Consider the following 25,091-nt stretch of genomic DNA (forward strand, 5'->3'; position numbering starts at 1 on the left):
ACACTGCAAAGCTCCAGGCGGACATCAGCCAAATCTTTCAGTGGGCTGCAGAAAACAATATGAAGTTCAACGATGAGAAATTTCAATTACTCAGATATGGTAAACATGAGGAAATTAAATCTTCATCAGAGTACAAAACAAATTCTGGCCACAAAATAGAGCGAAACACCAACGTCAAAGACCTGGGAGTGATCATGTCGGAGGATCTCACCTTCAAGGACCATAACATTGTATCAATCGCATCTGCTAGAAAAATGACAGGATGGATAATGAGAACCTTCAAAACTAGGGAGGCCAAGCCCATGATGACACTCTTCAGGTCACTTGTTCTATCTAGGCTGGAATATTGCTGCACACTAACAGCACCTTTCAAGGCAGGTGAAATTGCCGACCTAGAAAATGTACAGAGAACTTTCACGGCGCGCATAACGGAGATAAAACACCTCAATTATTGGGAGCGCTTGAGGTTCCTAAACCTGTATTCCCTGGAACGCAGGAGGGAGAGATACATGATTATATACACCTGGAAAATCCTAGAGGGACTAGTACCGAACTTGCACACGAAAATCACTCACTACGAAAGCAAAAGACTTGGCAGACGATGCACCATCCCCCCAATGAAAAGCAGGGGTGTCACTAGCACGTTAAGAGACCATACAATAAGTGTCAGGGGCCCAAGACTGTTCAACTGCCTCCCAGCACACATAAGGGGGATTACCAACAGACCCCTGGCAGTCTTCAAGCTGGCACTGGACAAGCACCTAAAGTCAGTTCCGGATCAGCCGGGCTGTGGCTCGTACGTTGGTTTGCGTGCAGCCAGCAGCAACAGCCTGGTTGATCAGGCTCTGATCCACCAGGAGGCCTGGTCACAGACCGGGCCGCGGGGGCGTTGACCCCCGGAACTCTCTCCAGGTAAACTCCAGCTTCTAGTGACTTGTTAAAAAGCAATGAGATATTATGCGAGAGGACATGGGCCACTCTCTTGTACAATAATGGTGGGACATGAGACAGATTCCCTGAGTTATTTTTAAGTGACTTTATAATCTCGGTGACTTCCGTGGGCTCAGTTGGAGCAAGATAGAAGGAATTTAGGAAATTCCCATCTAGGTAGTCCCCGGCATGGGCATTGGTACGTGGGATTTTATTGGCGAGAGTAGAACCTATGGTTGAGAAGTCGTTTATCTTGTTAGCTGTGTCGGTGGGTTGCAGTGGTGTTTCATTAGGTTTAGTTAGGACAATATTCTTGTTTTTTTTCAGTTTGTGGGTCCCTAGAATCTGAGAGAGTGTTTTCCAGGTCTTTTTTATATCTCCTCTTGTGTCAGTGAATCTACTGGAGTAGTATAGTTGTTTGGCTTTCTTTATTACTTTGGTGAGGACTGATGAATAGTGTTTAAGAATATCTTTGTGTATTAAGCCCTGTCTATATTGCTTTTCATATTGCTTCGTTTTGCAGTTTTTCCAGCCCTTCCAGTCAGACACGAGAGAAAGTAGTGGCTCAGCATAATCCACCAATAATCTAATATAAGCAAGATACATAATTTTCACAACTTTAACATTAGCACCATACCTGGGATGAAAACCTGCCACAGAAGTGCCGTCAGCCTTTCTTTGTATTGGTGACAGTCTCGTTACAACAGGTCCAAGTAGCAGGACGTCGAAGCCTAGATACCAGTATCTGGTTATATATTCTAGATGAGGCCCATCATGCAACTGGATATGGCGAACTGAATGGGGACAATAGATATAAGAAAACAAGCTTAATGTTTCCACCTGGCCGGAGATTGAACCATGGATACTTTGTGTGTGAGGCGAGTGTTACCTACCAGGCCACAGGATACCATTGGGATCCTTGATTTATCAAGGCTGTAAGACTGGTCACCTCATATTTACCTCTCTACTGCATCTACATTATGCTTACACTGTTTTATTACTTATATCTATAGCATTTTTTTTTTTTGCAAATCAACGTGTAAGACTAAGTGTAACAAGCATAAGTGCGTCCCGCAAGCGAGGTTCCTTGATACCGGTGAGGAGGCTCTTGATGCAAGGAATTGGACCTACACTAACCTTCCTTGGATTGAACTTGACAGCTTCCAGTTCTCCGAGACGCTGTATGACCCCTGTGTGTTTAGCACTTCGCTCTAAATACTATAAAAGACGTGTGCGGGTAGCGAGGTTCATGTGAGGGAGGAGCGGCCATCACTGCCCCACAACAGTGACACTCAGTGTCTCTGTAACACTCGCAGTGTCTCTGTAACACTCACAGTGTCTCCCTGCAACACTCTCCCACTACAGTGACATTCACAGGTACTAGTACTGCTACTGTAAGTCTAAACCTAATTAAGTATTGACTGGTAAGTAGACACTTGTTAAATATCGCCGCTTGACTAGTAATAAGTTCCTTGACGCCGGTGAGGGGCTCTTGATCCAAGGGATTACAGTATTTTCCTCGTTTCTTGGAGAGTATCACCATGCCTGCCTCTTCCCCACCCACTGCTGTATAACCACGACCTCTTAAATATTCCAAATATATTTAATAATACCAGTAGTAATGTGTCACAATGTTAGGTACATACAAGTCTTGCTCATATACCAGATGTTTATGTTGCTATTAAGCTTACATTGATGCAGCTGTCGCAGTCGTGGGTGAAGTAAGCTTAAGCAGGATAAAAGCTTATATAGTGACATTATTGGAGAAAGAAAAATTGGTTGATTGTGAGGGTGAGTGACCGTTCCTGCAGGAGGGAAGGAACCTCCAGGATACTCCACCATCTCTGTAACCAGTTGTTCTCTCCTTCCTCGCATCAAACTTCACTATTTTTACCCCCAAGTTCTGTATGACCCACAATTTAACGCCATTAACATAAATTTTATGTTATTGTTAATATACAATACTGGCAGCTGTTGAACATAACAGGTGAAATACTGGTATCTTTACTGCCGATATTTCTCGCCTGCATAGTAGACTTCTTCACTTAAATATAGACGAATATAAAGCCATAGATAATATTAGATGTAATTTTGAGGTGGTCAGTTTGTTCGGGGACTGACCCCCTCAAAATTACATCTCATTAGTCCCTGAGCCTAAAGGACCTCAGTGGAAACAAGTCACTGACTTTTTTGGGTTATCCCAGGTTCTCTACACATATGCTGCTATGTATGATAATCTATGTAACTGTATTTGTTTATACCTAAATAATCTTAAGTGCTGGTCAGCCCCTTTAGGGACTCATCTGCACCTCCCAAGGCTGAGGGACTAATCAGATTCATGTCTACTTTCTCTCAAATTTTATATTTATCTGTTAGACTGAAGAAGCCTGCTGTACCATCTAAAAGTTTGAGCCGTAAAGATAGCCAGTTGTTGCACATGTCTTATACAGATGTGACAGAGTGAACAGGCAAAAGGGGGGGGTTGGCCTGTACATTGCAGAGTCACTTGTTTGCACAGAACTGCTAAATGCCTCAAATGATGTAGTGGAAGTTTTAGCAGTAAAGGTCGAGAACCAAAACCTAGTCATTGTGATAGTCTACAAGCCTCCGGATGCAACATCCCAGCAGTTCCAGGAACAGCTGTTAAAAATTGACCACTGTCTGGAAAACCTTCCAGCTCCTGCACCCAACATCTTGCTCCTGGGGGATTTCAACTTAAGGCACCTAAAATGGAGGAATATAGCAAATAATATTGTTGCAGTAATAACACCAGGAGGCAGCTCTGATGAAAACTCACACTCACGCGAGCTTTTAAATCTCTGCCCAAAATTCAATTTAAACCAGCAAATAATAGAGCCTACTAGACTGGAGAATACACTAGACCTCATCTTCACTAACAATGATGATCTGATAAGAAATATCACCATATCAAAAACAATATACTCAGATCACAACATAATTGAGGTTCAGTCATGTATGCGCGGAGCCCCAGACCGACATAATGAGATTAGTCACGAGGGAGCATTCACCAAATTCAACTTCAATAACAAAAACATAAAGTGGGACCAAGTAAACCAAGTCCTAACCGATATAAGCTGGGAAGATATACTAAGCAACACAGACCCCAACTTATGCCTAGAACAGATTAACTCGGTGGCACTCGATGTATGCACAAGGCTTATTCCTCTAAGAAAAAGGAGGAGTAGATGTAAAACAGAAAGAGACAGGCGCTCCCTTTACAGGCGACGGAAAAGAATAACAGAGCGGCTAAAAGAGGTCAATATATCTGAAATGCGTAGGGAGACACTGGTCAGAGAAATAGCAAGCATCGAACTTAAGCTAAAAGAATCCTTTAGGAGTCAGGAATCGCGGGAAGAACTAAAAGCCATAAATGAAATCGAAAGAAACCCAAAGTATTTCTTCTCCTATGCCAAATCAAAATCGAGAACAACGTCCAGTATTGGGCCCCTACTTAAACAAGATGGGTCCTACACAGATGACAGCAAGGAAATGAGTGAGCTACTCAAGTCCCAATATGACTCAGTTTTTAGCAAGCCGCTAACCAGACTGAGAGTCGAAGATCAAAATGAATTTTTTATGAGAGAGCCACAAAATTTGATTAACACAAGCCTATCCGATGTTATCCTGACACCAAATGACTTCGAACAGGCGATAAATGACATGCCCATGCACTCTGCCCCAGGGCCAGACTCATGGAACTCTGTGTTCATCAAGAACTGCAAGAAGCCCCTATCACGAGCCTTTTCCATCCTATGGAGAGGGAGCATGGACACGGGGGTCGTCCCACAGTTACTAAAAACAACAGACATAGCCCCACTCCACAAAGGGGGCAGTAAAGCAACAGCAAAGAACTACAGACCAATAGCACTAACATCCCATATCATAAAAATCTTTGAAAGGGTCCTAAGAAGCAAGATCACCACGCATCTAGAAACCCATCAGTTACACAACCCAGGGCAACATGGGTTTAGAACAGGTCGCTCCTGTCTGTCTCAACTATTGGACCACTACGACAAGGTCCTAAATGCACTAGAAGACAAAAAGAATGCAGATGTAATATATACAGACTTTGCAAAAGCCTTCGACAAGTGTGACCATGGCATAATAGCGCACAAAATGCGTGCTAAAGGAATAACAGGAAAAGTCGGTCGATGGATCTATAATTTCCTCACTAACAGAACACAGAGAGTAGTCGTCAACAGAGTAAAGTCCGAGGCAGCTACGGTGAAAAGCTCTGTTCCACAAGGCACAGTACTCGCTCCCATCTTGTTCCTCATCCTTATATCCGACATAGACAAGGATGTCAGCCACAGCACCGTGTCTTCCTTTGCAGATGACACCCGAATCTGCATGACAGTGTCTTCCATTGCAGACACTGCAAAGCTCCAGGCAGACATCAACCAAATCTTTCAGTGGGCTGCAGAAAACAATATGAAGTTCAACGATGAGAAATTTCAATTACTCAGATATGGTAAACATGAGGAAATTAAATCTTCATCAGAGTACAAAACAAATTCTGGCCACAAAATAGAGCGAAACACCAACGTCAAAGACCTGGGAGTGATCATGTCGGAGGATCTCACCTTCAAGGACCATAACATTGTATCAATCGCATCTGCTAGAAAAATGACAGGATGGATAATGAGAACCTTCAAAACTAGGGAGGCCAAGCCCATGATGACACTCTTCAGGTCACTTGTTCTATCTAGGCTGGAATATTGCTGCACACTAACAGCACCTTTCAAGGCAGGTGAAATTGCCGACCTAGAAAATGTACAGAGAACTTTCACGGCGCGCATAACGGAGATAAAACACCTCAATTATTGGGAGCGCTTGAGGTTCCTAAACCTGTATTCCCTGGAACGCAGGAGGGAGAGATACATGATTATATACACCTGGAAAATCCTAGAGGGACTAGTACCGAACTTGCACACGAAAATCACTCATTACGAAAGCAAAAGACTTGGCAGACGATGCACCATCCCCCCAATGAAAAGCAGGGGTGTCACTAGCACGTTAAGAGACCATACAATAAGTGTCAGGGGCCCGAGACTGTTCAACTGCCTCCCAGCACACATAAGGGGGATTACCAACAGACCCCTGGCAGTCTTCAAGCTGGCACTGGACAAGCACCTAAAGTCAGTTCCGGATCAGCCGGGCTGTGGCTCGTATGTTGGTTTGCGTGCAGCCAGCAGCAACAGCCTGGTTGATCAGGCTCTGATCCACCAGGAGGCCTGGTCTCAGACCGGGCCGCGGGGGCGTTGACCCCCGGAACTCTCTCCAGGTAAACTCCAGGTAATGTAATAATAACTTTGACATGAATATTTTTCAGTAGTACAGTATCTTAAGAACTAAGTGACCATATTGCACTTCTCTGGCACTTATAGATCATTTTATACTAGATGATAATAGTTTGCTAGAGAATACATGGGTATACTCCAGGTACATAATCAAATTCGTGGCCCCAGTTTATTCAACCTCTTACCAAAAGACACACCTGAAACACTACTGGAACAATTATAGAGGTCTTCAAGAGGAAACTGAACAAGTATCTTCACCAGGTGCCAGATCAACCAGGCTATGATGGATATGTGGGGCATTAGGTCACCAGCAGCAACAGTCTGGTTGATCAGGCAAGCACCAGACGAGCATGACCCATGGCCTGGCTCCAGGAGCAGTTGTGATGAATGGTTTGAAAAACCGACAAGTTGAAGATTGAGACACTTATGCAGCATATGGGAATCTTTATTCAGGAAACGTTTCGCCACACAGTGGCTTCATCAGTCCAATACAAAGAGGAAGGCGTAAGGAGAGGAGGAGTATGAGGTAATCAGTCCCTCAGCCTGGAGTCGATGTGTTCAGTCCATCAATCTTGTAGAATGTACAGCATAGGGCCGTAGACGTGGCTTATATACTGTAGTGAGGTGACTTGAAGCAGACGGAGGCGGGATCATAGTGGTATCATCCACTAGTCGAAGTAGGTCTTTGTCCAAAGGTTGAACAAGCGTTGAAGACTCTTGAAACTCATCAAAGGTATATCAGAGTAAAACCATCCTGGGGGTGATGGTCAGTGCCAGGCTACTCCAGTAGAAATAAGTTGCATTCGCTGGTTTTTCTGGGTTATCCTAGGTAATTTACACACGTTACTTTGTATGACAATTGTAATCACCCAAAACCTGTGTAAATGTACCTAAGTAAACTTGCTAGGCACAAGCCTGGGTGCCTTTACCTTTAGCCAACACTTTATTGTACACAAATAACCCACACTTTGTACACAAATAACCTTTATTGTACACAAATAACCTTTAGTGTACAGCACTAAAGGAGTGGAATGGATTGCCGGTACATGTCAGAGGCTGTCCTAGCATGACGAAGTTCAGGAAAAGAGCTAAAAGGTACCTAATGAATGAAGCTACGGAAAGGGAGGAGAGGATATTTTTTTTTTTTTTTTTTTTTTTAAGTTTAAAATTGTTCATATTATAGTAAGATGATCACACCCTGCGTCATTATGTACTGGAGTGTGATAAAATTAATGAATTTAGAAACAACTCGCTCAGAAATGTTCAAGAAATGGCAAAGTACTTTATCCACAGTGGTATATTGCAGACCATTCTGGAGAAATACCCTGACTTTGCTAGCTGTAAATAATGCATTACCATGTGTGTGTGCGTGGGTGTGCGTGGGTGTGCGTGGGTGTGCGTGTGTGTGTGTGGGTGTTGGTGTGTGGGTGTTGGTGTGTGGGTGTTGGTGTGTGTTGGTGTGTGTGTGTGTGTGTGTGTGTGTGGGTGTTGGTGTGTGTGTGTGTGTGTGTGTGTGTGTGTGTGTGTGTGTGTGTGTGTGTGTGTGTGTGTGTGTGTGTGTGTGTGTGTGTGTGTGTGTGTGTGTGTGTGTACTCACCTATTTGTACTCACCTATTTGTGGTTGCAGGGGTCGAGTCCTAGCTCCTGGCCCCGCCTCTTCACCGGTTGCTACTAGGCCCTCTCTCTCCCCGCTCCATGAGCTTTATCAAACCTCGTCTTAAAACTGTGTATGGTTCCTGCCTCCACTACGTCATTTTCTAGGCTATTCCACTGCCTTACAACTCTATGACTGAAGAAATACTTCCTACTATCTCTCTGACTCATTTGTGTCTTCAACTTCCAATTGTGGCCTCTTGTTTCTGTGTCCTCTCCCTGGAACATCCTGTCTTTGTCCACCTTGTCTATTCCACGCAGTATTTTATATGTCGTTATCATGTCTCCCCTGACCCTCCTGTCCTCCAGTGTCGTCAGGCCGATTTCCCTTAATCTTTCTTCATAGGACATTCCCCTTAGCTCTGGAACTAACCTTGTCGCAAACCTTTGTACTTTCTTTAGTTTCTTGACGTGCTTTATCAAGTGCGGGTTCCAAACAGGTGCTGCATACTCCAGTATGGGCCTGACATACACGGTGTACAGTGTCTTGAATGATTCCTTACTAAGGTATCGGAATGCTGTTCTCAGGTTTGCCAGGCGCCCATATGCTGCAGCAGTTATCTGATTGATGTGTGCTTCCGGAGACATGCTCGGTGTTATACTCACCCCAAGATCTTTCTCCTTGAGTGAGGTTTGCAGTCTTTGGCCACCTAGCCTATACTCTGTCTGTGGTCTTCTGTGCCCCTCCCCCATCTTCATGACTTTGCATTTGGCAGGATTAAATTCGAGAAGCCATTTGCTGGACCAGGTGTCCAGTCTGTCCAGGTCTCTTTGAAGTCCTGCCTGGTCCTCGTGTGTGTGTGTGTGTGTTTGTGTGTGTGTGTGTGTGTGTGTGTGTGTGTGTGTGTGTGTGTGTGTGTGTGTGTGTGTGTGTGTGTGTGTGTGTGTGTGTGTGTGTGTGTGTGTGTGTGTGTGTGTGTGTGTGTGTGTGTGTGAATTTGTATGTGTGTGTGTGTGTGTGTCTCAACAATCAATATTTGCACCAATAACTCACTACAGTTGTGACCGGGTGTGGAAGTGTGAATTGCTCATTACACTATAATTTGTTCATGATTGTAGCCATGTATAAACGTAAGTAACCATTCTTACAGGGTTCATTACCTTTGTAACTTGTGAGTTCATTACCTTGTACCTAGTTCAGCCATCACAACTTTGGGAGCCCAGTCCCCGGACCCATTACGTACCTCTGTAATCTGTAAATACCTTTGTAACTTGTCATGATTGTGACTAGACCTACCTGGAGTTCATTACCTTTGTAAATTGTGAGTTCATTACCTTTGTAAATTGTGAATTCATTACCTCTGTAACTTGCTCAGCTATCAAAACTTTGGAGTCCAGTCCCTGGACCAATTATGTACCTCTGTAATCTTTTGACTACCGCCCACAGGATGGGTATGGGGTGCATAATAAACATATTAAACTAAGCTGATCCCCTCTTTAATGTTCATATGTAAATAACTCTGTTTACTTTATTCCTATTGTATCTCTTTTTATTGTAACTGATCTTCACACAGTTGAGTTACTTAGCTGTTTTAACTTTTAGGCTTGTAATCATGATTGCTTTCTTCTGTAACTTACTGCTAGGCTTTAAATAATAAGATATTACAAGGACCTCCATGGAAATAAGTCTAAACTTTTTTTTTGGGGGTTATCCTAGGTAATTTAAATGTTAAACTAATTTGTCATTTAGTTGAAATCATAAATTAATACAGGTATTTAAACTTTCATTTCTGGTAAAAATGGCTTTAATCAGTTTTTATTTCTTCATAATGCTGTACAGTATTATACATTTATATGCTTTCTATGTAAAATAAAATGATCATTACAATAACTGTACACCAAACCACTCAATATTTTCTTTTTTTGCATTCCAGTTGCTACAAGGAAAAATGGTTGTACGACAGTATAATGAAGAACTTAAATACCTTGAAAGATTGTCACCCCAATGTTGGCGTATCAAGAAGGGTTTTCAGCCCAATATGAATGTAAGATATTAAAGATTTTTTATAAATTAATATAGCTGATATATTTCTTCTTTCAACTCACCAGCCGTATTCCACCGAGGCAGGGTGGTCCAAAAGGAAAAGTGAAAGTTCTCCTTTTACATTTAGTAATACATACAGGAGAAGGGGTTACTAGCCCCTTGCTCCTGGCATTTTAGTTGCTTCTTACAACATGCATGGCTTACAGAGGACGAATTCCGCTCCACTTCCTCTTAGGTGGCTGGAGTTTCCTTCTTAGTAATGAGTAGGAAATTCATGTGAATTATTTTTTATTTAACAAATACAGTAGGACCCCATATCCGTGGGCAATACTTTCCAATGACCTGCCATGGATACCGAAACCACAGATAGTAGCAAATCCTATGCGTATACAAGTCCTATACATACCTATTATAAAGTTTAATTGATAAATTATGTACAATAAATGGAGAATTATCACTTTTTCACTGATGGGAAGCCCTCCACAGCTTCTTTTGGACTTTGAAGAATGCTAGCTTCTCTACTTTTGCGCTTTAAGGCCATTGTTATGCAAAACTAAGCAGTATTTTTGGGCCGCAATAAAATGTGGATAACTGAAGCCACGAATACTGACTCAGTGGATACGGGGGTTCTACTGTATTGTAGTTCATCATTGAAGGTTTCAGTAACCAGGTACACTCTTGCAGTATATGTAAGGAACCTTATTTTTTTAGACCATGCTAGTAAGTTAAATCAAATAGGTATCTTTGTTTTTTCTCGCAAGTTAACATTGAAAGTAGTATACCGTATAATGGGGCAGTTGCTTTATGTGAAGGGTAATTGTGCCACCAGCCTAGGAGTGCCATATGTGTAGTGCCTATTAAAACACCACTATCTGGAATGTTTATTTGTCAATATTCTGCATATTTTTGAAACTGCTCATTTCAAGGGCATTTTTACGTTGGTGACATAATTACCCCTCAGGATTCCGTTGCCTCTTTATACATAGTATTTGTGAAGCTATAGAAAAAAAAAAAGAGTAAAGCCTGTTTTAGATTCATAGCTATTTTTTATAGCTTTAGATTTCATTTTGGGTGCATAACTTACAAATAAGCCATGCGTGTTGATAAGAGGCGATTAAAATGCCGGGAGCAAGGGGCTAGTAACCCCTTCTCCTGTGTATATTACTAAATTTAAAAGGAGAAACTCTCCCTTTTGGGCCACCCCACCTCAGTGGGATACGGCTGGTGCGTTGAAAGAAAGAAAGAAAGAAAACTTTTACAAATAACATGAAGCCATCATCTCAAAGATTTGGTAAAGCAAGATGCCTCTTGCTAAGCAAATATCAGTTATAGGAGGGCCCCGCTTTATGGCATTTCACTTTATGGCGTTTTTACTAATATGTACATTTCAAATTATGACCAAAACTCTTCATCCGGCTACCTACCTGACTCTGTATTACAGCCTCCACACACCACTGTTTGTTTACATCCTCTGTGAACTCTGTGTCTCTTGATTATGTCTGGAGACTCCAAAATTTCAAGTGTTTTAAAGTTATTGCATATTTTATATATACTCTGACAGTTATACTTATGTGTACATGTACCTTAATAAACTTACTGTGCTTGCATGCAGGTACACATTAAAATCACTAAGAGTGTGTCAGCATTCTTGAAGATGCCATATTAATAAAAATAATAATCACTATGGGGCACTTTAAATGTTGTATATTACATTAATAAAGACATTTTCATTGATCCACCTATATTTTTTCAAAATTATATAAGAAGCATGTTACATAACATATAAATATAATATATACACCCACAGTAGAACAAATTGAACAAATATGAGATGTGTGATAAAAGAGAAAAAGGTAGCTTACAAGAGGTTTTTACAAAGCAGAAGTGTTATAAGAAGAGCAGAGTATATGGAGAGTAAAAGAAAGGTGAAGAGAGTGGTGAGAGAGTGCAAAAGGAGAACAGATGAAAGAGTGGGAGAGGCACTTGTCAAGAAATTTTAATGAAAATAAGAAAAAAATTTGGAGTGAGTTAAACAAGTTAAGAAAGCCTAGGGAAAGTATGGATTTGTCAGTTAAAAACAGAGTAGGGGAGTTAGTAGATGGGGAGAGGGAGGTATTAGGTAGATGGAGAGAATATTTTGAGGAACTTTTAAATGTTGAGGAAGAAAGGGAGGCGGTAATTTCATGCACTGGCCAGGGAGGTATACCATCTTTTAGGAGTGAAGAAGAGCAGAATGTAAGTGTGGTGGAGGTACGTGAGGCATTACGTAGAATGAAAGGGGGTAAAGCAGCTGGAACTGATGGGATCATGACAGAAATGTTAAAAGCATGGGGGGATATAGTGTTGGAGTGGTTGGTACTTTTGTTTAATAAATGTATGAAAGAGGGGAAGGTACCTAGGGATTGGTGGAGAGCATGTATAGTCCCTTTATATAAAGGGAAAGGGGACAAAAGAGATTGTAAAAATTATAGAGGAATAAGTTTACTGAGTATACCAGGAAAAGTATACGGTAGGGTTATAATTGAAAGAATTAGAGGTAAGACAGAATGTAGGATTGTGGATGAGCAGGGAGGCTTCAGAGTGGGTAAGGGATGTGTAGATCAAGTGTTTACATTGAAGCATATATGTGAACAGTATTTAGATAAAGGTAGGGAAGTTTTTATTGCATTTATGGATTTAGAAAAGGCATATGATAGAGTGGATAGAGGAGCAATGTGGCAGATGTTGCAAGTATATTGAATAGGTGGTAAGTTACTAAATGCTGTAAAGAGCTTTTATGAGGATAGTGAGGCTCAGGTTAGGGTGTGTAGAAGAGAGGGAGAATACTTCCCGGTAAAAGTAGGTCTTAGACAGGGATGTGTAATGTCACCATGGTTGTTTAATATATTTATAGATGGGGTTGTAAAAGAAGTAAATGATAGGGTGTTTGGGAGAGGGGTGGGATTAAATTATGGGGAATCAAATTCAAAATGGGAATTGACACAGTTACTTTTTGCTGATGATACTGTGCTTATGGGAGATTCTAAAGAAAAATTGCGAAGGTTAGTGGATGAGTTTGAGAATGTGTGTAAAGGTAGAAAGTTGAAAGTGAACATAGAAAAGAGTAAGGTGATGAGGGTATCAAATGATTTAGATAAAGAAAAATTGGATATCAAATTGGGGAGGAGGAGTATGGAAGAAGTGAATGTTTTCAGGTACTTGGGAGTTGACGTGTCGGCGGATGGATTTATGAAGGATGAGGTTAATCATAGAATTGATGAGGGAAAAAAGGTGAGTGGTGCGTTGAGGTATATATGGAGTCAAAAAACGTTATCTATGGAGGCAAAGAAGGGAATGTATGAAAGTATAGTAGTACCAACACTCTTATATGGATTTGAAGCTTGGGTGGTAAATGCAGCAGCGAGGAGACGGTTGGAGGCAGTGGAGATGTCCTGTCTAAGGGCAATGTGTGGTGTAAATATTATGCAGAAAATTCGGAGTGTGGAAATTAGGAGAAGGTGTGGAGTTAATAAAAGCATTAGTCAGAGGGCAGAAGAGGGGTTGTTGAGGTGGTTTGGTCATTTAGAGAGAATGGATCAAAGTAGAATGACATGGAAAGCATATAAATCTATAGGGAAAGGAAGGAGGGGTAGGGGTCGTCCTCGAAAGGGTTGGAAAGAGGGGGTAAAGGAGGTTTTGTGGGCTAGGGGCTTGGATTTCCAGCAAGCGTGCATGAGCGTGTTAGATAGGAGTGAATGGAGGCGAATGATACTTGGGACCTGACGATCTGTTGGAGTGTGAGCAGGGTAATATTTAGTGAAGGGATTCAGGGAAACCGGTTATTTTCATATAGTCTGACTTGAGTCCTGGAAATGGGAAGTACAATGCCTGCACTTTAAAGGAGGGGTTTGGGATATTGGCAGTTTGGAGGGATATGTTGTGTATCTTTATACGTATATGCTTCTAAGCTGTTGTATTCTGAGCACCTCTGCAAAAGCAGTGATGATGTGTGAGTGTGGTGAAAGTGTTGAATGATGATGAAAGTATTTTCTTTTTGGGGATTTTCTTTCTTTTTTGGGTCACCCTGCCTCGGTGGGAGACGGCCGACTTGTTTAAAAAAAAAAAAAAAAAAGAGATGTTGTAGCTGGGCGGCTTGTTATGAGTGATGACAAGAATTCTGTTTTCTTAAGTCCAACACCAGAGAAAATGTGTGCACTGTAGTATGTATTACTGTGGGTAACTGTAGAAAATTATTCCTTTTGTATGCCTTCAGAGCATCATTCGCTCTAAAAATGGTGTTACATGAGAATGGGTGTATTGCTGTTATTCATTCTACTGCACCAGTGTGAAGACAATTTGTACACAATGTAGGATGTTTGTATTGTGGTAAAAGCTTCACAGAGGTATGCAGTAATGAACGTGAATGAACCACAATCAGACAAGTATTAAAACATGCTCGTCTGTTTGTTTACATTCTCATTGTCTCTCATTTACTTGTTCTCTTGTTTATGGTGGCATTTAAAGGCAGTTGTTAAAAATGATGGCAGTAATAATAATAATTGCTCTGGGGTGCTTTAAATTTGAGTCGTATATTTCGTGTAGGTGTGGTAGCCTGCTGAACTACCACACCTGACTTTCTACAGTAACTACTCGCCTCTCGCCCTACATTATGACTACACATATTTTAAGGCAAGTAATGAGTGTACTATATGTATATTTTACTCTGTTAAGGCCTGGTTCTATTGCTAACTTAATATGTTAGTGTAAATTTGTTACCTAGCATTTACATGCTTTTATAAGTGAAAAAAAAAAAAGGGCGCTTTGCTTTTCAGCGATTTTACTTTATAGTGGTAGCCTGGAACCTAACTTGCATATGAACATATTTACACTGCTCCAGTGTGACTGGTGTAGTATGTGATTGTGATTAGAAAGTGGTGTAATAATTTTTTTTTCTTGTAACGTGTATGGCAGTATTTTCATTGTTAAAGCCTACCACAAAGGAAGTACAACTCATCATTTCTTGTACAGAATTAAATCTGATGTTATGAATTGTTTAACACAAGTGTATAATATTATAAATTATGCTCAGTATTTGTAAATAATTTTTTTTTTAAATTTAGACTTGGTGTAAGTGCACATGTAAGTGAATTTAATGTCTTTTTTTATTCTTATTTTTCAGGTAGAAGGCATATTCTACGTGAATGACCATCTTGAAAAATTAATGTTTGAAGAGTTACGCAATTCTTGCCGTCCAGGATCAATTGGAGGTTTCTTACCCGGTATGAAGCAGATTGCTAATGTTGCAGCGCTTCCTGGTATTGTTGGAAAATCTGTTGGTTTGCCTGACGTTCATTCAGGATATGGTTTTGCCATTGGTAAGTTTTAAGTGGTTTGTATATGGCCTCTGATCTATGTGTACTTCATAATTTTGTCAAGGAATTTGCAGTCTAGTATTTTGAATGATATATTTAATATTGCTTGAATATTTTCTCTTGTTCTTTAAAAAAGTGGAATGGATTTTGATGTTTGTCATGTAGGTCTTATGACTAAACTCGAGCTGTTACATTCTGTTAAGTACGGTTCAATAGAATTGTTCTCTATGGTTTGGACTTGTCCTAGTTCACCTGGGATTAAGATGTAAGCAGTGATGCCTCTCAGCTTCATAACCAAAGTCAGTCAAAGATTTATTTCCACATGATACAATGTTTGTACAGAGATGGGTGACATTTGATTGTGCATACAGAAAGTCCAAGGTTATGCAGAGCATTTTGGGCACGATTGCTCGATTACATACATAAATAGAAATGCTATTTTCCTTGCATAGGTAATATGGCAGCTTTTGATATGGACAACCCTAAAGCAGTTGTCTCTCCTGGTGGTGTGGGATTCGATATCAATTGTGGTGTGCGCTTGTTGCGGACCAACCTTACTGAAGCTGATGTTCTTCCCATCAAGGTAATCTGTTCGATTTTATATATTTTTTTTTTCCAACAAGTCGGCCGTTTCCCACCGAGGCAGGGTGACCCAAAAAAGAAAGAAAATCCATAAAAAGAAAATACTTTCATCATCATTCAACACTTTCACCTCACTCGCACATTATCACTGTTTTTGCAGAGGTGCTCAGAACACAACAGTTTAGAAGCATATACGTATAAAGATACACAACATATCCCTCCAAACTGCTAATATCCCGAAACCCCTCCTTTAGAGTGCAGGCATTGTACTTCCCATTTCCAGGACTCAAGTCCGGCTATATAAAAATAACCGGTTTCCCTGAATCCCTTCACTAAATATTACCCTGCTCACACTCCAACAGATCGTCAGATCCCAAATACCATTCGTCTCTATTCACTCCTATCGAACACGCTCATGCACGCCTGCTGGAAGTCCAAGCCCCTCGCCCATAAAACCTCCCTTACCCCTTCCTTCCAACCTTTTTGAGGACGACCCCTACCCCGTCTTCCTTCTCCTACCGATTTAAATGCTCTCTGTCATTCTACTTTGATCCATTCTCTCTAAATGACCAAACCATCTCAACAACCCCTCTTCAGCCCTCTGACTAATACTTTTATTAACTCCACACCTTCTCCTAATTTCCACACTCCGAATTTTCTGCATAAAATTTACACCACACATTGCCCTTAGACAGGACATCTCCACTGCCTCCAACCATCTCCTTGCTGCTGCATTCACAACGCAAGCTTCACACCCATATAAGAGTGTTGGTACTACTATACTTTCATACATTCCCTTCTTTGCCTCCATAGATAACGTTTTTTGACTCCACATATACCTCAACGCACCACTCACCTTTTTTCCCTCACCAATTCTATGATTAACCTCATCCTTCATAAATCCATCCGCTGACACATCAACTCCCAAGTATCTGAAAACATTTACTTCTTCCATACTCCTCCTCCCCAATTTGATATCCAATTTTCTTTATCTAAATCATTTGATACGCTCATCACCTTACTCTTTTCTATGTTCACTTTCAACTTTCTACCTTTACACACACTCCCAAACTCATCTACTAAACTTTGCAATTTTTCTTTAGAATCTCCCATAAGCACAGTATCATCAGCAAAAAGTAACTGTGTCAATTCCCATTTTGTATTTGATTCCCCATAATTTAATCCCACCTCTCTCCCGAACACCCTAGCATTTACTTCTTTTACAACCCCATCTATAAATATATTAAACAACCATGGTGACATTACACATCCCTGTCTAAGACCTACTTTTACTGGGAAGTAGTCTCCCTCTCTTCTACACACCCTAACCTGAGCCTCACTATCCTCATAAAAACTCTTTACAGCATTTAATAACTTACCACCTATTCCATATACTTGTAACATCTGCCACATTGCTCCCCTTTCCATTCTATCATATGCCTTTTCTAAATCCATAAATGCAATAAAAACTTTCCTACCCTTATCTAAATACTGTTCACATATATGCTTCAATGTAAACACTTGATCTACACATCCCCTACCCACTCTGAAACCTCCTTGCTCATCCGCAATCCTACATTCTGTCTTGTCTCTAATTCTTTCAATTATAACCCTACCGTACACTTCTCCTGGTATACTCAGTAAACTAATTCCTCTATAATTTTTACAATATATATATTTATATATATAAATTTTTTTTTTTATTAACACACTGGCCGATTCCCACCAAGGCAGGGTGGCCCAAAAAGAAAAACGAAAGTTTCTCTTTTTAAATTTAGTTATCTATGCAGAAGGGGTTACTAGCCCCTTGTTCCCGGCATTTTAGTCTTTTTGTAATGGGAGGTTCTCTAGCAAATGGTTAGGTCTATTAAAGATATAAACTAATTTTTTTTTTTTAGATAGGGTGGCCCAAGGAAGGTATTAGATATATTCGCCATCATTCATTCAATAGCTGTCTTGTAGCTGTCTTGTCAGAAGTTCACAGACGTCACAGTTCAGCAACTCTTTGAAGTACAACAATCCCATCTATCCTTCAGAGCACTGTACTTCCCATCTTCAGAATTCAAATCTGGTTTACTCTTTTTCTTTATCTGCTCATAAGAGTTACTTAAGTCTTTCACTGTTGTGACCCCTCAAATTAAGTGCTCTGTCTCAATTTAGAAACAATATCTTTTTCTGGTTGTAATAAGAGACTAAAATCTCATTAGTACCTATCAAGATATGAAGGAATGAAGTTGAGGGTTGTTTACAGTATGATGACAATACCAGGGAGGAGGGGGGATGCTGCAGATTACAATACTTTTTGTTTTTCTGATTTTTTCTTGCACTTTGTGATTTTTTTTTTTTTACTCTTGCATGTACACTGTGATCCAGGATGTACACAGCTTGCCCAACATCCTTATGGTAATGCTCTTTACACAGCAGAATATTATATATCAAATGCAGTTTCTCACATACGTGCAGTTTCTCACTCTCACTTGCATGTACTGGAAGATACACATTCACAGGCATGCACATATACACATGCATACATGTGCACATACACACATGTATACACATGCACATACAGATGTGTCCATTTTCATCACTTTCCTACTGTTCTAACAAATGCACAAATACTTAGTTACTGGTTATGTTCCTAGAACTGTTGCAGTCAGTGGAAGTCCCTGAAACATTATCTCCATACACAGCAGTGTTTTACATTCACTACACACATGTATCCCAGCACTTTATTGAGCTCCCTGTCATTTGTGTGCAGACATACCATCTCTGAGCCCATTTCTTCTTGTCTGTAACAGGTAGTGCAATTAGTGATCACCATACCTCAAATGAGAGGGTATTTGGTCATCAGTATGGATGTGCTGGTGTGATTTTTGTATAAATTTCTGTATTTGTCTGATTACTGACAAACAGAAGTGGGCATATGGTTGTTTGTTGTCAATCATGACTTAGTAATATTGCATGCATTCAGCATTGCAATGTTATCAAGATGGAAGCAAAGTTTCTTCTGCCACTTACGTCTTCTGGACATTATCAACAGACCCAGTGTACGTATCACACTTCTCCACCAAACATTGGTGGTGTAATTAGTGATAGCAGTTGGTTTCTTAGTGGGTTCATCAGTTTTCCTATTCACCTCTCCTGTTTTTCTGTGTTTTGCACTTGTAGATGGATGACAACACTGTTGCATCACATTTGTCATAGCACTACAATGCCATGATGTCATTGGCATGAAACACCTACACTTCATCACCAATGCCTGTGTTTAACTTGGGCATATGTTTTCATGTTTCACACACTGTAGCATACATCTGTCATGGTCATCTGCACGAAATTGCTAAGTAAAGGGCTTTTGTACCAGTTCTCAGTGTATAATTCATGCCCCTTACAAGATGATTCCAGTATTTTCCTTGCCACAAACTTCCATGCAAGCGTGCGTGAGCGTGTTAGATAGGAGTGAATGGAGATGAATGGTATTTGGGACCTGATGAGCTGTTGGAGTGTGAGCAGGGTAATATTTAGTGAAGGGATTCAGGGAAACCGGTTATTTTTATATAGCCGGACTTGAGTCCTGGAAATGGGAGGTACAATGCCTGCACTTTAAAGGAGGGGTTTGGGATATATTGTGTATCTTTATACATATATGCTTCTAAACTGTTGTATTCTGAGCACCTCTGCAAAAACAGTGATTATGTGTGAGTAAGGTGAAAGTGTTGAATTATAATGAAAGTATTTTCTTTTTGGGGATTTACTTTCTTTTTGGGTCACCCTGCCTCGGTGAAAGACGGCCAACTTGTTAAAAAAAAAATCAATAGAGATTTCTAATGAATTCCTAGTATCTTCTAATGTTTCCCTTCCTGTGTACATAGATATAACAACATGCCACTTTGTCACCCAAAATGAACAATTTGATACAAAATTATTTTCTCTTGCTTGGTATATATTACTTGAATGATAGTCTGCCTTTCAACAGAATCTGAGATTTGTCAGTGACGAAGTTCCAGCAGGGATCAAAGAACTCACTGAGCTTATTTTTCAGATGCATAAAATCTCTAATCTTGTATAACATGTCATTTCTGTCAGGTTTTGTCAGATCTCAAAAGTGTAGCATACACAGCAACAGGATAAATCTGTTGATAGGGAAGATATCATTGAACATGTACACGAGACAATCAGTTGACTGGTATGATACAATGTTGTACGTGTACACGTGGCATCAGCGTGATTGTGGCAAAGAAGAGAGGCATTTCAGCCACAATTGGGTCTTTCCACTTGTGACCTGGTGAAACAACTTTTCCATTGTATTCCGATAGCATCTTTAGGTTTGTCACTGTCATTTTCATTAATGCTTCATCAGAATTAAGTTCAAAGAAATTAGGTTCATCTGTGTCTTCCCTTGGGGTACAATATGGCAGGATTCCACTGTGTCATCACATTAGTGGGGATTGGGTACAAAATATGTATTCTACCAATCCCAGATGCAGTCTGCTGGTGGTTTCTGGATACAGTGGAACCTCAAATTTTGAACGTATCGCTTATCGAACTCTTCGAAAATTGACCGCTTTTTTCGAACCAACTTTGTTCCTATTATCGAACTCTCCCCTATTTTCAAACTGCCGGGTACCGGACCTGTCCGGCAACCCGCTCTGTCCACGTTCCCGCACAGGCGCCGTGAGCCAGTCTGGTTTTGTTGATGCTTGAGTGAACACTAACCTGCGCTCACTCAAACATTTTACGATTATTTCATTGTGTTTAGTGCTTGTGGGACTGAAATAAGCTACCATGGGCCCAAAGAAACTTGCTAGTGGTACCCCTGTGGTAAAGGTAGTGAGAAACACCATAGATGTGAAGAAGGAAATAATACAGAAGTATGAGAGTGGTGTACAACTTATTGAGCTTGCCAGGATGTATGGGAAAAACAAGTTGACCATTGGTTCTATCCTGGCAAAGAAAGAACAAATCAAGGAAGCTGATGTTGCAAAAAGTGTTAATATGCTAACCAAAAAAAGACCACAGACAATCGATCAGGTTGAGAAGTTGTTGCTGGTGTGGATCAAGGATAAAGAGATGGCAGGTGATAGTGTTTCAGGTAGGATTATTTGTGAAAAGGCAAGGAAGTTGCACACCGATTCAAAGATTAAGGAGATTTGCGCCAAGTGGAATGATGTCCAAATGTTTGTGGAGAAGTACCACCCTGAGCAAGCTGAAACAAGCCATCTCTGCAACAAATTCAGTGACAGAGCCATGTCCCATTTTAGGGAAATCTTAACCCTTTGACTGTCGCAACCCCCAATCCTGAGGAGTCTCCTGGTGTCGCAAAATTTAAAAAAAAAAAAAAATTATTTTTTCTTATGAAATGATAGAGAATCTTTTCCCGATTGTAATGACACCAAAAAAACAAAATTTGATTGACAACTGACGGAATTATGCTCTCGCGAAGTTAGCGACCTCGGCGCTGTTTACAAATCGGCGATTTCGCCCACTTTGAGCCCTATTTTTGGCTAATTCCATTGTTCCAATTGCCCAAACTCATAGCTATTTCTTTAGAACTCCATTTTCTCTATCGATTGAGTACAAGAAACTGCCCATTTACCGATTTCAACTACCTAATAATGTGGTCAGAAATTTGCAATTTGGCCAATTTCAGGAAAACTAAAAAATATGACAATTTCAAAATAAGGTCCAGAATGAACAATGCAGATATTCCTGGCTCTAAAATAACATTTTCTTTGCTCATTAGCCATGTCTCCAGGCCCCTCTGATATTACTCTTGCTTTCTATTTTGAATTTTTATTCAAACAAAAAATAGAAGACTTACTATTATGCAGACTACTGCAATACTGTAATAATTGTATAAATAACATCAACCCATTTATGACTGCATATTAGAATGGCTAGTTGGACATTTATTGGACAATGGCATCATTTGTTTACTTTTGAACATTGGCAAAAATCAAACATTTCCCCTACTTTGAGCTCCATTTCTAGGTTCTTTTTATAGTAAAATCAATCAAAATCACCTCTATTTCTATAACATGTTTTCCATTCTATCAAATGAGACCAAGAAAACGAGAATACAACCATAAATACTATACGAAAATAGACCACAAAGTCGGCATTTTAATTAAAAAAAACGGTCCGAGTTTTTTTTTTCTCATTATGCACTGCGTTCTCCAGGATTTTTTTTATATGGTGCACACTGACCACACAGACCCATTCTCTCACATGTGGGCCTACCAGCTTTCTCCTGCTTGATTTGAAGCCGCTAGAATTTATGAGTATATATACGTCAAACACGGTACCTTGTAAGACATACATGCATGTATATATACGGCCGCGACAGTCAAAGGGACTGTGGAATGTTATTTAGAGACAAGGGTCCAGTGACTCTCAAGCTGGTCCTAGTGGCATTAAAAGACAGAAGGGAAGTAACCCCAGAGAGGGCTTTGATACCTAAAGTTCTTATGGAGGGGGGATTCCCTTTCTAATTACTAACCCCAACTCCCTCTCTCCTCCTCCCTACCTTCCAGATGCCATCACCAATCTTCAATAAAGATAAGTAAATATGTTATTTTATATGTTTATTTAAATTTATTAATACATGATTGAACACTATTTATTGTGTGTATGTAAAACTATAATTCATCACTATAAAATGTATTTATTTTTTTGTGAATATTTTTGGGTTTCTGGAACGGATTTTTTTTTTTTTTTTTTTAACAAGTCAGCCGTATCCCACCAAGGGAAGTATTGCTTCTGTTTTCAGACTTTTCGAATTTAGGACTAGCTCCTGGAATGGATTAAGTTCGATATTTGAGGTTCCACTGTATTTGGAACTGGTTGTTGTTAGTGCTAGTGGTGGATGCATCCAGATTTGGTCGGGTGCATGGGGTATACCTGGAGAGGGTTTCAAGGGTCAATGCTCCAGCGGCCCGGTCTGTGACCAAATCTCGTGGTGGATCAGACCCTGATCAGTCAGGCTGTTCTGCTGGCCATATGCAGACTGACGTACAAACCACAGCCCGGCTGGCCAGCTAGTGATTTTAGGTGCCTGTCCAGTGCCTTCTTGAAAACAGCCAAGGGTCTATTGGTAATCCTCCTTATGTATGCTGGGATGCAGTTGAGTAGTCTTGCGCCCCTAAGACTTATTGTGTTGTCTCTTAGCATACTTATGGCATCCCTATTTTTCATTGGGGGGATGTTTCATCTCTTGCCGAGTCTTTTGCTTTTGTAGGAAGTGAATTTCGTGTGCAGATATAGCTCCCTCCTGGGGCTGGCACTTGTGCTGTGTGCCTTTGTCCCACCATCTGGTGCTGCATGCATCAGCAGCATTGCCTGTTGTCCATTGCCCATACCAATGGAAGCATTACCAGACAATGTGTATTGCCATATAAATTGATGCTTCGTGGGTGAATAATTATTGCTATCACTTGTCTGATCATCAATTGTAGTGTGGTCTTCATGTTTTCACACTGCCACCTGAGGTAGATGGTGTGGGTCATTGGGGTTCAGCGCTATTCCTGACATTGTCCTCAGTTTATTTGTCACTTTTTTCTCTCTCTCAAAATTCGTTGTCAGGTTCTGCATCCTTGTTGGAGCTGTCAGTGAGAAATAAAAGATGTATCATGAGCCTGAGAGTGAGAGTAGTGCATCTGCATGACATGGTGAACAATGATGAATTAAGATGCATTGCAGTGTCATGGTTTTTTGTATACTGCACACATTGACCACAGACCCATTTTCTTATGTCTAGGCTTCAGGTATGTCAAGCTAAATTTAAAGGCACTGGAATTTACATGTAGATTTATGTAAATGCCATTGGCCTTAATAATAATGTAGAGCTATATGAAAAACAGTGAAAGGGTTAAAAATATTTGAATAAATTTTATCAAGTATCTCAGAGGATTTTCTTGTTTTTGGAATAGTACAGTGGACCCCCGGTTAACGATATTTTTTCATTCCAGAGGTATGTTCAGGTGCCAGTACTGACCACAATATTCCTTATGGGAACAAATTCGAAGTAGATTAGTCCTTTTCAGACCCCCAAACATACACGTACAAACGCACTTACATAAATACACTTACATAATTGGTCGCATTGGGAGGTGATCGTTAAGTGGGGGTCCACTGTATTTATAATTTTGCATCACTTAAGAGGAGCAAATAGATAGATTTGAAGGTCAGAATTTAAATTTTTTACATGTTCTAGTACAATTTTTTTTTCCATGGTTTTATTGTTGTTGGCACTCGAGGGAGGTTCCATGATGCTGGTGAGCTGCTCTTAGTCCATGAAATTGGACTTGGTTTATTACTGCCCATTGATTAAAAAACTGAACTAGTGAAATCTCTCTACATCTTTGCTTTCTTGTTCTCCTTGTTAATAATGATAGTAGTCTTTTATATATTATGTAACATGTTATACCCTTGTTATACTTGTGAATTTCATAATTCACTCACTCTATCTGATTTTACTGAAGAACCTGTCAAGAATAACTCTGATCAATTATAACCTAATTTAAAATTTAACCATAGGATTTTATTCAAAATAATCTCAGTGGATTTCCTGATCTCCAGACTCTTCTTTATTCAAATTCTTTCTTGTAAATTTTAATATAAACCAGAGATTTAAAGAGATCAGCTCTAAACCAGAAAATAATGATAAAAAAAATGAGTGTTATGAGGGCCTGGTCATGGACTGGGCCGAAGGGTCGTTGACCCCTGGAACACCCTCTAGGTAGGTAGGTAGAATCTTCTTTGGTAAGAGATGGTTATTAGGGTTGGGGTAGGAAATTTAGTGGTATGTATTTTGTAAGCCTAGATAGTAGGTTGATAGACAGAAACTGCCCAGGGAGGTACTACCCTCCTGCAAAGTGAGTGTGAAACAAACTGCAATTGTTTTACATGATGGTAGGATAGCTGGTGTCTCTTTTCTGCCTCATAAACATGAAAGATTTCAGGTACATCTTGCTACTTCTACTTAAACTTAGGTCACACTACATATGCATGTACAAACATACATATACACACCCCTCTGGGTTTTCTTCTATTTTCTTGCTAGTTCCTGTTTATTTCCTCTTATCTCCATGGGGAAGTGGAACAGAATTCTTCCTCCATAAGCCATGCATGTCATAAGAGGCAACTAAAATGTTGGGAGCAAGGGGCTAGTAACCCCTTCTCTGGTATACATTACTAAAGTCAAAAAGAAACTTGTTTCTCTTTTTGGGCCACCCTTCTTTGGTGGGATACAGCCAGTTTGTTAAAAGAAATAGT

At 40.2% G+C, this 25,091-nt stretch overlaps 1 protein-coding gene across 2 annotated transcripts in view; it reads left to right on the forward strand.

Moving 5' to 3' along the window:
* The first annotated feature begins 2,166 nt into the window (after positions 1 to 2,166).
* LOC128706624 (RNA-splicing ligase RtcB homolog) overlaps positions 2,167 to 25,091 on the forward strand; it is a 78,023-nt gene continuing 55,098 nt past the window's right edge. The window contains exons 1-4 of one of the 2 annotated variants that reach the window (XM_070092252.1): positions 2,167 to 2,307; positions 9,779 to 9,889; positions 15,047 to 15,242; positions 15,692 to 15,822. In XM_070092252.1, coding sequence (XP_069948353.1) covers positions 9,794 to 9,889; positions 15,047 to 15,242; positions 15,692 to 15,822 — 423 coding nt within the window. In that variant the 5' untranslated portion in view covers positions 2,167 to 2,307; positions 9,779 to 9,793. Of the gene's footprint in view, positions 2,325 to 9,778; positions 9,890 to 15,046; positions 15,243 to 15,691; positions 15,823 to 25,091 lie in introns of both variants that reach the window. The other variant, XM_070092254.1, reaches the window with a different exon arrangement.

This window comes from Cherax quadricarinatus, chromosome 3 (assembly GCF_038502225.1).
Source record: "Cherax quadricarinatus isolate ZL_2023a chromosome 3, ASM3850222v1, whole genome shotgun sequence".
In the NCBI taxonomy this organism is placed as follows: domain Eukaryota; kingdom Metazoa; phylum Arthropoda; class Malacostraca; order Decapoda; family Parastacidae; genus Cherax; species Cherax quadricarinatus.